The following is an 11,827-nucleotide window of genomic DNA, read 5'->3' on the forward strand; positions in this document are numbered from 1 at the left end:
AACTAAACAAATGATAATACATTAAAATCATCAAGAATTTTGGGAGGGGCAGGGTAAGAGATAAAAGAAAGGTCCCAACTTTGGGTTAATGCCTATTTCTTAAAGTATTTGGACTCGAAGATCAAATATTAAAAAGTCTATCTAATGTCAAAAGTAATGACTTTTAAAATCTATTATACACTTAAGGGTGTTAATCGGTTCGGTTTCAGTTTAAACGGTACGAATCGGTTCGATTCACATTTATTTGACTAAAATCATAATCGCACCGTTTACTAAATGGTTCCACCTTCTGAAACCGTGACCGTTTAGTAAACGGTTTAGGTTTCCACGGTTTCTAAATGGTGTTAATTTCACGGTTTTAAATGGTTTCGATTTCAGTTTATTCCATACGATTTGTAAAACGGTTCACAATCGGTTTGTTATAACTTGCAACCATTTCTAAACTGAAGATTATAAGTTTATCAAAAAATAATTGGCAATCACAAATAAGAGATTCTATATTAACAATGGTATGTCTTAATTTGATAATCTAGTGCTATTTCTTTGCATGGTCATTCTCAAACATTTAAAACTAATATCATACAACATCCAAATCCAACATTCTACAGCATAAAATATAAAAATGACAGGTGGTTTAGCCAAAACACCCCATCTATGATAACATAATAACATAGTAACATATATGGATTACAAGTTCATGATCTAAAGCCTAAATTTGAACTGAATTGCAATAAATCATACCAAAGCAGGATGAACACTTAATTTAATTGTTAATTGTTATATGGATTACTGTCCCTTCTTTATTTAATTATTATATGGATTAATCGGATCGGTTTAAATGGTTTAAACGGTTTTAAATAGTTCGGTATAAACGATTTCAATTCGGTTTGAAACCAACGGGTTCTGTGGTTAAAACCGACCATACCCGTTTAGTTAATCGGCCTGAAACTTGAAACCATAACCACACCATTTACTAAACGGTTTTGCGATTTCGATGTAAATGAATCGATTCGATTTCGGTAAACGCTTTCAATTACAAATTCACATCCTTATCTACAGTGCATGATTGATAGGTTTTAACAAATTGCAAAGAAAAAATATAGTAAAGATAAAGTGAGCAAGAGAGTAATTTCATCGATATTGAGAGTTTTTTGTATTGCCATACTGATTAAATTTTAACTAAAATTGTGAGGTTTGAATTTTAATCAAGTTATACTTAAAAAAGAGAAAATACTAATGAAATTAAGAAGGATCTAATTTTTTCATAAAAAATAGAGTCTTTTCATCCATGGTGATTTGACATTAAGATTATAAGAACATAATTGAACAGTGTGAATATTACCATAACTCCCCCAAACACCTCCTCCCTAATTGTTGAATTAACGTCTGAAATATCTTTTTTCAATCTAATCAAAGTGTCAGATCTCGTTATTGATCGAAGAGATTCTTTACTATCGATAATAAAAGAGATTTCCTATTCACCATGTGTCAAGAGCAACTGGTTCCTACACTCCTACTTGCATGAGATAATAAGAATCCGATCCAATTATTTATGTTAAATTTGTATAAAAGGCATTTAATGGCTGGCTCCAAGTGATGAAAATTCAATTCACCTGTTTGGAGAAAGCTTTAATGTTTTCTCTTTGCAATATAAATGGATAACTTCATTCATGAATCATGAGTAGATGGTCAAACACTTGGTTTAAAGATAAGGTGGACTAACACATGAGAATGGGGGCCATGAGGTGAGTAGATATCCATTCATTGTGGCCTTAGTTAAACTTAGTAAATGTTACTTATTTCTACAGCCACTGTGTCAACATCAATGGGAGATCGTGAAAAAGCATCTTCAAACTTCAGTGCATGGGGCGGGTAGCATAGTCTTTTCGCATCCACATGTGTCCACATACAAACAAGTAACATTCTTTTCCTAAAAATTTTTCAAAAATAAAAAAATCATTCAATGAAGCATTAAATTTTTAGAAATCATATATGGGAAGAAAAAATAAGATTACAATAAGATTTTTCGGGTATATTTGGTTGTAAGGGGAATAAAAGGGAAGGGGAGTGAAATTTTCTTCCTTAAAAAAGAAATATATGTAATCATTACCCATGTGACTTTAACATTAACTTCAAATATTTCCATATTTGGTTATAAAATTTCATTTTACTTTACAACCAAAACCCTTTGTTTTAATATGTAAAATAAAAATTAATAGTTAAAAAATGAAGTAGTTTATACAATTATATGGGTGATGATTATAAACCTTTTATATTTAAAGTATGAAAATTTCACTTTCCTTCCCTTTGAATTTTCATTGCAACCAAACATAGCCTTTATTAATTCTTTTAAACTTAAGAAGGGAATCCCTTTCACACTTTTCCTAACACTCTCTCTTCTCCTTGACCACATAGGCCCCTTCTTTTGACATACGAGTCGTGTGGCACCTCCTCCCATGCGTCCATTGGTGTGCATGGGAGACATCATCAAGGTTTGGGTTATTAGAACAAAGAGGGGAACCGGTTGCCACCAATTTTGATCTATATCGGGCAGAATCAATTGTCAATTCCAATCCAAATCGGAAAGAATCGGCCATACTCAAATAATCAGAAGTAATCGGCGAAGAACCCTAAAATCACTAGATCAGATCAGCCAGAATTAAGATCAGTTGCGGAAAATTGATAATACATGACTTTTTTTTTAATAAAAGAAAAATCATTTAGAAAACCCAACAAACAGCATACTTATCTGAAAGCATCATTTGTCCAAATAATATGCCAATATCATGTGATACAACCAATTATTAATACTTGTAAATAAGCCACATTATGCTTTAATTGACAATCCTTAATGATGAAAAGTAAGAACGTACAATAGTTGATTATTAGGGATTTTCTTTTTGCTTCTTATGAATTAGGTTTTCCTTCACTCATGATGAAGAGAGGTTTACCATCAATGATTTGACCTTGCGATTGAAATTTGTTAAGGGTGAATGTCATCATTAATTATCACCTCCTATTGTATAATCTTTTCAGCTTAAAAGAAAGTCAAATCCCGTGGTTGAAAAGATCTCTCTTCACTACGTATGAAGTGAAACTAACTACACTTTTTTATACACGGATGAATTGGATCGCTTTAGATAAACCCAATACACAAGAAAACTGAGAATTGAGATCCACCCATGTACAAGATCACAGCCATATTGGATCAGCCACGTGCCAAAACCAAGGCCTGCCAGGCAAGGTTTGACTAGATGGAATCAAGGTCAAGATCGATCAAGACCGATATTGATTTGATCTCTCTATTGAGATTAACCCAAAATATTTTTTGGTTTTAATTTAAAAAAAATAATTTTTACTGTTTTATTCTTTGTTTGTATCCATCCATTGATACAGTATCAATTAAGAATCATAGATCAATCAAGATTAATACCGATTCAATCCAACCAATGCAGGCCGATCCAATACAAATCCTCAAACCATGCTGCCAGGAGAACCCCTTCCCCACCGGCCCCAGCTAGAAACACCACACCCAAAACTAGAAGTATTAAACGGCAAAGTTGGCAATGGGTGGACCAGTCAGATCAGTATTCCTCTCCTGTCTTCTCATCTCCTTTGTAGTGCATTATATCATGTAGTCAAGATCCAAGGGCTAGAACTCAAGGCATGAATGAGCAGCCAAAGGAGCTCTTAGCCTTTGAATCTACGCTACACAACGTGTCATCGATAGAAGATACAGAGGATATTCGTTCCCCAAACTTCCATAGGCTCCATTGGCCATGCTGGTTAGCTCATAAATTGATAGATGTGACGGGTCAAATAGGAACCCGGCCGAATCATTTCCCAGTATGTGAAGTCTTCATGCTCTATCTAAGAGTGTATAGAGATATTTGAGAGAAAAAAGTTGGATCCAAGAATCTAGCACTTGTCTCCCTTCCTGCTCGTTTTAGCGTGAAGAGGAATATATATGAAAACAAAAGGAATAGGTGTTGAATCGTCACACATACGAGACATGCTGTCATTAAACAGTAAATGAAAAGTAGCTACTCTCCATGAAACAGTAAATGAAAACTCGCTACTATCCATGTATGGGGACCTGATACGAACTCAACAAGTAGTATAAGAGAGGAAAACCAGTGTCATTGGAGAGGATCTAAATCCCCATGATACACTACCCATCACAGATCGATTAATTTTTCAAACACTTAAAAGCAGTTTCTTCAAAAACATCAAAATGAAAAATCTCTACTTACTAATCCCGGGAATCACTCGACTTTGTGGGGATCTTTAACAGTGGATATTCATTTGTTAGAAGAATCCAAGAAGTGTTTTTTTTTCCTTCGCTAAGGGATCAATTTTATTAAAAAGAAAGAAAAAGAATACAAGACAATCTGGACAAAATCAACCTCTGGCCCCCTTCCCACCTTCTGCATTGCCATCGGCAGGGAAAGAAACCAGAAGGAAGCAATAAAACCAAAGTAGAACCTCTTCCGAAATCTAGAGAATCCTAAACCTTGGTCTACAGAGACCGTCATCATTCAGAAACTCTCGGATTGAAATAGGCCACTTTGGTAATGGAGTGGAAGTCTCATATTTCACTGCAGACTTAGCTATGTGATCTATAATGGGATTGGCTTCCTGATAGCAATGGGAGATCTTCCACTCAATGCCCTGGAGATAATTCTGAAGTGCTTCCCAAAGAATCACTTCGAAAAATAAAAGTGCTAGCCTATACAGTCTACTTAAAGCTGAACTGCTAACAGATACAAGAAAAGAGAGTTAATAATACATTATTTCTCTTTGTTGTACATGGGCCATGAAGGAAAACTGGCTTGAGCATTTATTTTACACAGAGTAAATTGTACATAGACCACATTACATGTTACTTAACTCAGTACAATACCACCACCAGCAACCTCAACATGCTGCTCCATTGCAAGTGAAAGGGAGCTAACTTCGTCTACACGCCACGACCACTCCTCGTACTTGTACCACCTAATGAGACCTTCATCAGCTTTCATACGTTGACACATGATGCATGAATCTTCTAAGCAAAAGTAGAATTCTCGTAACCGGGACGCCTTCTCAATGATTGTCTCATCAAGCTCTCTAAGAACTCTTTTGGAGGCCGGGGGCTCAGGGACTTCAATCAACATGCAGTGAGAGATATTGAGTACCTCCAAATCCATCAAGGAGTCCAAGATCGAGATCAAAACTTCCTTGGTCAACATAGAGCACCGCAAACTCAAGACTTTCAGTTTGGGAAGCCAAGTGGCTAAGGTTGATGCAAATATGATGTCACAAGGACCCATCAGCTTGAGCTCAGTGAAATTCTTGCAGCTCTTACCAATTTCTTCCATGATGTAAGGGGGATAGCCAATGCTGGGCATTGTCATTGATTCAAGATCTTCCCATATGCGGATAGCTTTACGGATTCCACCCTTAGTAATTCGATTCCAAGCAGGAAGAACCAGCCGTTTGAGCCCTGGGCACCTGCATTATGGAACCCTGTTAATTTTCCATCCCAAAGAACCACAATCAAAACTGAAACATAGAATTTGTTCCAAAATGGATGCATAATACCTTTCAGCCGTATAGATCAAGTGCTCATCTTTCAGATACAGATTAAAATGGAAAATCAAACAAGTAATGGATCCATGGCTGAGACCAAGTGCAACCTTCAACAACCGCATCAATCTCCTATCTGAGCTATCAGATACCCAAACAAATGGTGCTGAAGGGATTTTAATGTAATTAGACCTCAACAACCCCAAATCAAGAGTCTTCCAAAGCATTGGATCTGAACAAGCCAAGCGCCATGTGCTACAAACTCGGGAAATGCCTGAAGTCAGCTCAATGATATTAAATGTCTTGAAAATCCTCACCAGTATATCAAGTTCCATATCCTCCCATCTCCTCTCTGATGAGTACTCTTCCATCTTTAACACCACCCAAAGATCTGAGAGGAATTACAATGCATTATAAAGTTAAAAGACCTTAAACGTTAGTTATTTAACTAGGCCATAAATGGAAAATGAAAAAATACATAAAAAAAGGAAATAGGTACAATTGTTTCTTATGCAAAATGGCATAAACAAAGATAAGAATTATAATTCTCCACAACATAGATAATTGCAATATGGCCACCTGCACTACCAAGAGAAAAGTCTTACTGATTCACTGCAGGAGAGAGATAACCCCACTTGTTGAACCCAGCTGCACTTATGGAGTAATTTCTTGCCAGATAGCACAACAATCTGATCATATCCAAGTCAATCTTATTGCTAGATCATCTATACTCCTCATTTTAACAACCTAGTGAAGGGCCTAACAGCTATCCATAATGCCAGCTGACAGCAAAAACCATACAGGTCAAAAGGGAGCCGACCAAACACATGGCTGGCTGTCAATGGTTTGAACTTAAGTTCTGTCAAGTCCAGTCTAAGTATCAAATACTGCTATAAAAAGCAAAATCCCTCTAACAAGCTTCAATGAATATCATGAAAAAAATGAATTGTTGACAAGATTTGTGCAAATTATACCCATAAATCAGCAGCAGTGCAGGCTAAAATCAAACCACCACCACTACTAGTGCAACACTTCAAAAACTTTCTTGCCCCTCTCTTTCCTAATGGGTCAATAAAATATATAATCGTCCTCTTCCAACCCCCACGCCCCCCCCCCCCAAAAAAAAAACCCCAGCCTTGGATTAGGTTGAAGAGAATTCCAAATTGAGTCATTCAATGTCAAATCGTTAAAGTCATAATGGGCATAATGACAAAAGCAGAAGTAGGTGTTGATGGATTTTTCAACTTCTTTAAATAGAAATCAAACATTGCAGCTAATATTAAACCAACAGATTAGAATATTAACTCTTATCATATTAGGCAAAGACCAGAGGAGTCCTAAGCTAGCATGGAAGGTCAGAACTCAGAATCCAATAGAGATGATTAATTTGAGATAGCTTCTTTTCTGCGCCCGAAACACATTTATCATATCATTCTTTTGGTAGAAAAGACTTTCCAAATCAGATAGTTCAGAAGACGAATCTTTTCTCAGTTATTGAGGTTTCTCAAGAGAATTGATTCCAAATGGCAGGACCTTAAATCTGTCATATCTTTGACTCGCTAGTTCTGATGATCAACGAGCTAGTGAAGAAGTCAGTCTGCAACAAGCATTGTTCCAGAAGCTTACCCCACCTCTAATGTTATGCATGGATTTGGAGAAATCCTCATGTAAGATCATTGTCCTCGATATAGGCGTCTACCATACCCACAGAAAAGATTGTTTCCTTCCAAACCTAAGTTACTGCTCCAGTATTAACAAAAGATACTATAGGCTTGCACAATAGACAATAAACCTTACACAATATCAAGATCACTTTATAATCCAAATCAAGTTACTAAACCTGGTTTTGAGCTACAATAGGCACATATGACATACCATATGTGCAGCAGAGATTGTCGTCTTCCAATCCTAAGTTCCTGCTCCAGTATTTACAAATGGTATTGCACTATTAAAATAGCAACTCAGCGCACGAGGCTCACACTACTGCAGGGTCTGGGAGGGCAAAGGTATGCAGCCTTACCTCCTGCTTCGCAGGGGAGGCAGACTCCAAGTCTCAAACCTGTGACCAACGTGTTGCAATAGTGCAACTTGACTGTTGTGCCACAGGCTCACCCACTAAATGGGCTTGCACTAATGCAAATAAAATTTATATCAATTTCCAAATATTGTTTTCTTTCTTCGAATGAAGGGCCTAAGCCTGGTTTTGAACTACCTGAAGACACTCAAGCTTAATCAGTTCAAACCCATGGCCAGGACCAGCAGCCTCAAGAGGGGTCTAGATTGAACAACTGCGTTTCAGACAATTGCACCCACTCCCAATCTGGATTTCTCTCGGTCCATATATATTTTTTGTCACCTCATCAGTGACCATCTGTATTTTGATCTAGAAGGCTGAGTCCTTAGAACTATTTAGTTTCCAAACTGTATTCTACTTGAATCCTTATTTAGTTCCAAATAAACTTGGAACCTGGAAATCGTAAGAGAAAAGAACCTATATCCGCTCACTATGATATACAGTTCCACACCGAAGCAAATCCCTGATTTAATTTTTACTTGAATTTGAATTTACGTTCTTGTGGTTATTATGATCTCCTTTCAGATATGCCTCCTCACCTACAACGTGAGCTGATGATACTCTGACTATTAAATCTTTTTAAAGTGATGAGACTATTCCTGTTTTGAAGGAGTTAAAACAGTGAGTTTACTTCTCTTTATTCTTTTAATTTCCTTTCCCGTTTGTTTGTCATCCTTCACCTAAAGCATTAAATTCAGCTTTTGCTAATCCCCTTAAGGGGGGAAAAAAAAAATCTCATATATCCACACATTTATTGATTTCAGCTACAGTCCTATGCCTAAATCATCCCTATATAGAAAAGCCTACTTCCAGCAGGAAACATTCACTGAATCAAAACAAAATTGCTTACCCAGGCACATCAGATGAATTCAATAATATAAGACCTAAATAGCGTAGAGTTGAAGGATTAGTGTAGCTGACCTGAAGTTTCTCCAGAAAAGTTGGTTGAGTTGATCTTTCCAAATAATCCCTAAAATGAAATCATGGTTTGACAAATACAAGTAGTTAGCAGTAAGTAATAATTGACAACGTTTCACAGACCGGGACACCCTAGCAAATGCATGGAGAAACAAGGACGCCACGTCCAAAAGTTACACAAGAGAACTTCTACACAATAAGATAATTTAGTAGGCCGTCATAGGAAAGACAGAACTATTATTTATCCAGTATTGGAAAGCAATTAACAAGATAATCATAATTTGGACAGTAACATGTATGAAAAACGTCAAGACACAATAAGCCAAGAGGTTCAGACCAGTAAATGAAACATCCACTTGATGAAGATAAAAACAAGATATACAAACCAAGTCAGCTCTAGCTTGATCTTATGGAGTAAAAAAAAAAAAAAGGGGGGGGGGGAGACAAGCCTTTGCCTTGATAGGAGAAGTTGATGAGCGAGCCAGAAGGTATTATCTAGGCCTAGCACTGAAAGACCCTCAATACTATGAAATCCAAGGTATGGAAACACTCAAAAGCCATAGTTGTCATAGCGTTTAGGCGAACCAAGGCGATAGAGGGGGCTTGGACGTAAGGCGACACTAAAAAAGCGCCTAGGTGACAAAGGCGCTTGGATGCCTAAGCAACACCTTCACAACTATGTTCAAAACTATGTACCAATATGCAGCATTTGTTTGTTTTAAGGACATGATGTCACCAGAAACTAGGGAGAGTGAAGAAATGCCCAAAATCTATAATAGCAAGGACTAATACAGCATGCACAATGTATTGAGAGAGCAGTTATACGAAGCGTAAGTGGGACCCTGCATTGGTAAGGGTCCACTGACAGCTGGATCCCGGGATATACTTTAAGAGCATTCCGTTAGCTACTTGTATGTCTAAAGGATCAAACATTTTCTTGTAAATCTCGACAATTAACTTCAACAGAAACTCAAATTGGGAAAAGAAATTTGCAGCCAATAGAAAGGATAGACACAAAATTGATCATCTCACTTCATACATTTAATCAAGGTGCAAGGCATGAGTTATCAACTTTGTACATTGTATACTTGTATTAACACTCCGCTAGTAAGGAGTCCCCATCATAGCAAACATGAACAAGTAGAAAATACTTAGAATAGAATATAGTGTCCTCGACAAAGAATTTAAAACCGAACAAAAGAAGTGGTATAACAGCATAGAACCTCTTGAAGGTAAACAACCCGAACTCCATAGTCAAAATAATTCGAGTTAAGCCCAGCAAGGACAAAAGACATGGATTCAGATTTACGTAACCTGCAACTCCGCTTATATATTCTGGATGAAAAAGAATATTATCTATCTTCTATAAAGGCAACACCAAATTACCAAAGTTCTAGCAAATTCCAGAAACAATACAAGTCCACATTTGCTAGTTGCATACAAAGCTAAGACAAATCTTTTACGTATCCCTTTACAATTCTTCTCTCCCCTTTCTATGCAATCGATTTCATGTCAAAATCTAATCTTTTGGGTCAAGATCCTACAAGGAGAAGTTAAATTTCAAACCCATTATAATGAACCCACTTTAAATTTCCGCAATTTCATGGTGATGACAGCGATCAATGATTTCTCTTCCGCAAAAGAACAAGCGATGAAAAACCCACAACCAAAGATCCAATTTTTTCACATAAAAATTCAAGCTTTCATTTTTCTTGATTAATAGTTATTTCCAAACATTTCCAGTGACAACTTTTGTAACTACCCATGGAGATCATTCTGATCTAGATCTTTTCCTAACTTGGATCTTTTGGGAGAAATATATATATATATATATATATATATTGAAGGATCGAAAGAAAACTTCAGTCGCAGAGAGAGAATAAACTAACCATAAATTCAAATAAATGAATTTAAACAAAATGATAAGAAAAAAGTGTCTTTCATCCTTTCTTATACCTCTTTCAGTCTGACTAATGACTGTGCTTGGTGGGAGACGAACACTGTAATTACAATTCTGGAAGAGATCGTAACTTCGCATACCAGAAGTCACTAATTTTAAGATAAAAGAGTAAATGTATTCAAATTAATAATTTAGAAAAATAATTGAGAAGGTAACGATAAAAATTTTCCATGATCATGTCCGAGAAGTTACCTATTACTTTCAGAGTCTTCAACCCATCTTCTGGAGTCTCGACGTTCTTTCTTTCTCTGTCTCGAATTCTAAAATCTAAAAAAAAATCCAGGATTTAATTACTGAAACTCCCACTTGTAACGGACAAATGCGGAGAAAACAGCTCAGTTCGTTCAGTTGTCGGCCTTAATGTAATAAGCCCAATCCCATTGGTTTATGAAGGCCCACAGCCCACAAGAACCCGTCGTGAATTCCCCACCTAACGACTCTGCTTTGTCTGCAACACAAGGGGACCATGGTATTGAATTTTTTTCCGCATTTCTTCATCCGTTACTCCTTTTATATACTGGCAAGTCTGTAACTATGTCTAAATTTCAATGTGTGTAGCTTATGATTTCCACTATTTTCATAAGAAGCATCAATAATGAATAGGGTTTTAAGTATCGATAATACTGTTATAGTACCATATGCCTATATGGATGGCAATATATCTGATTGATATTGATATATCATAATAGTTTCAGGTATCAACAATACACTTGTGACTTGTCCCTCTCAAACCTTGTAGTAGCGGGAGCCTTGTGCACTGGGTTGTTATCTTTTTTTATTACTAAAGCACATATACTCAACTCCGCCTTATTTTAATTCCAAATAAATATGGTTGGATATGTGGGTACTTTTCTTTGATCATATCATTCTGTTTCTTTTCTTTTCTTTTTTTTTTTTTTTTTTCATAGAAATAAAAATTCATTTATATCTTTTTGTTTATTTTCTTTTTTCTTTTTTTATCTCCATAGAAAGAGAAATTCATTAAGATAGAGGAAGTAAAATTACATGGGTGACAAACACATGGGATGGAGACAGCCAAGGGCAAGAGGGATCATTTCATTGGGAGGGACCACGGAAAGAAGTGGATACATGGCTGATAACCTATAGCATGCTAGGCTTTACCTTGCAGTTTTAAGTTTTTTGAATATGATCATTCTACGTTAATTGTTATCATGCATAAACCAATTTTTTTGTTTTCCAATAAGTGTGGCCTTGACTCGTGTTGACTCCTCCGTGAGTCTGTTCTTGACCCCTATTGTGGGTCTATTATATAAAAACAAAAAAATGAAATAAAAATTAGACAATAA

General features: G+C 36.3%; 1 protein-coding gene across 3 annotated transcripts; it reads right to left on the reverse strand.

Moving 5' to 3' along the window:
* Positions 1 to 4,764: 4,764 nt before the first annotated feature.
* On the reverse strand, positions 4,765 to 10,863 carry LOC122082860 (F-box/LRR-repeat protein At3g48880). 3 transcript variants are annotated; one of them, XM_042650663.1, is made up of 5 exons: positions 10,713 to 10,773; positions 10,517 to 10,609; positions 8,564 to 8,612; positions 5,584 to 5,959; positions 4,765 to 5,493 (listed from the first exon to the last, which is right to left on the reverse strand). In XM_042650663.1, exons 4-5 carry the CDS (start codon positions 5,937 to 5,939, stop codon positions 4,887 to 4,889), a joined length of 963 nt encoding a protein of 320 aa, XP_042506597.1. In that variant the 5' UTR covers positions 5,940 to 5,959; positions 8,564 to 8,612; positions 10,517 to 10,609; positions 10,713 to 10,773; the 3' UTR covers positions 4,765 to 4,886. The 3 variants fall into 3 exon arrangements, with proteins under 3 accessions (XP_042506597.1, XP_042506596.1, XP_042506599.1); XM_042650662.1 differs by lacking the exon at positions 8,564 to 8,612 and having other exon boundaries at positions 10,713 to 10,863; XM_042650665.1 differs by lacking the exon at positions 10,517 to 10,609 and having other exon boundaries at positions 10,713 to 10,788.
* Between the last annotated feature and the right edge of the window lie 964 nt (positions 10,864 to 11,827).

This window comes from Macadamia integrifolia, chromosome 6 (genome assembly GCF_013358625.1).
Source record: "Macadamia integrifolia cultivar HAES 741 chromosome 6, SCU_Mint_v3, whole genome shotgun sequence".
Classification (NCBI taxonomy): domain Eukaryota; kingdom Viridiplantae; phylum Streptophyta; class Magnoliopsida; order Proteales; family Proteaceae; genus Macadamia; species Macadamia integrifolia.

Bases quoted from the DNA above. Each gene is read 5' to 3' on its own strand.
- LOC122082860 (XM_042650662.1), bottom strand. From the start codon at position 10,598: ATGCGAAGTTACGATCTCTTCCAGAATTGTAATTACAGTGTTCGTCTC. The intron at 5,960-10,516 runs GTATAAGAAAGG...AATTCCTCTCAG, and splicing joins CATTAGTCAGACTGAAAGAG to ATCTTTGGGTGGTGTTAAAG. The intron at 5,494-5,583 runs GTATTATGCATC...TCCATAATGCAG, and splicing joins TTGATCTATACGGCTGAAAG to GTGCCCAGGGCTCAAACGGC.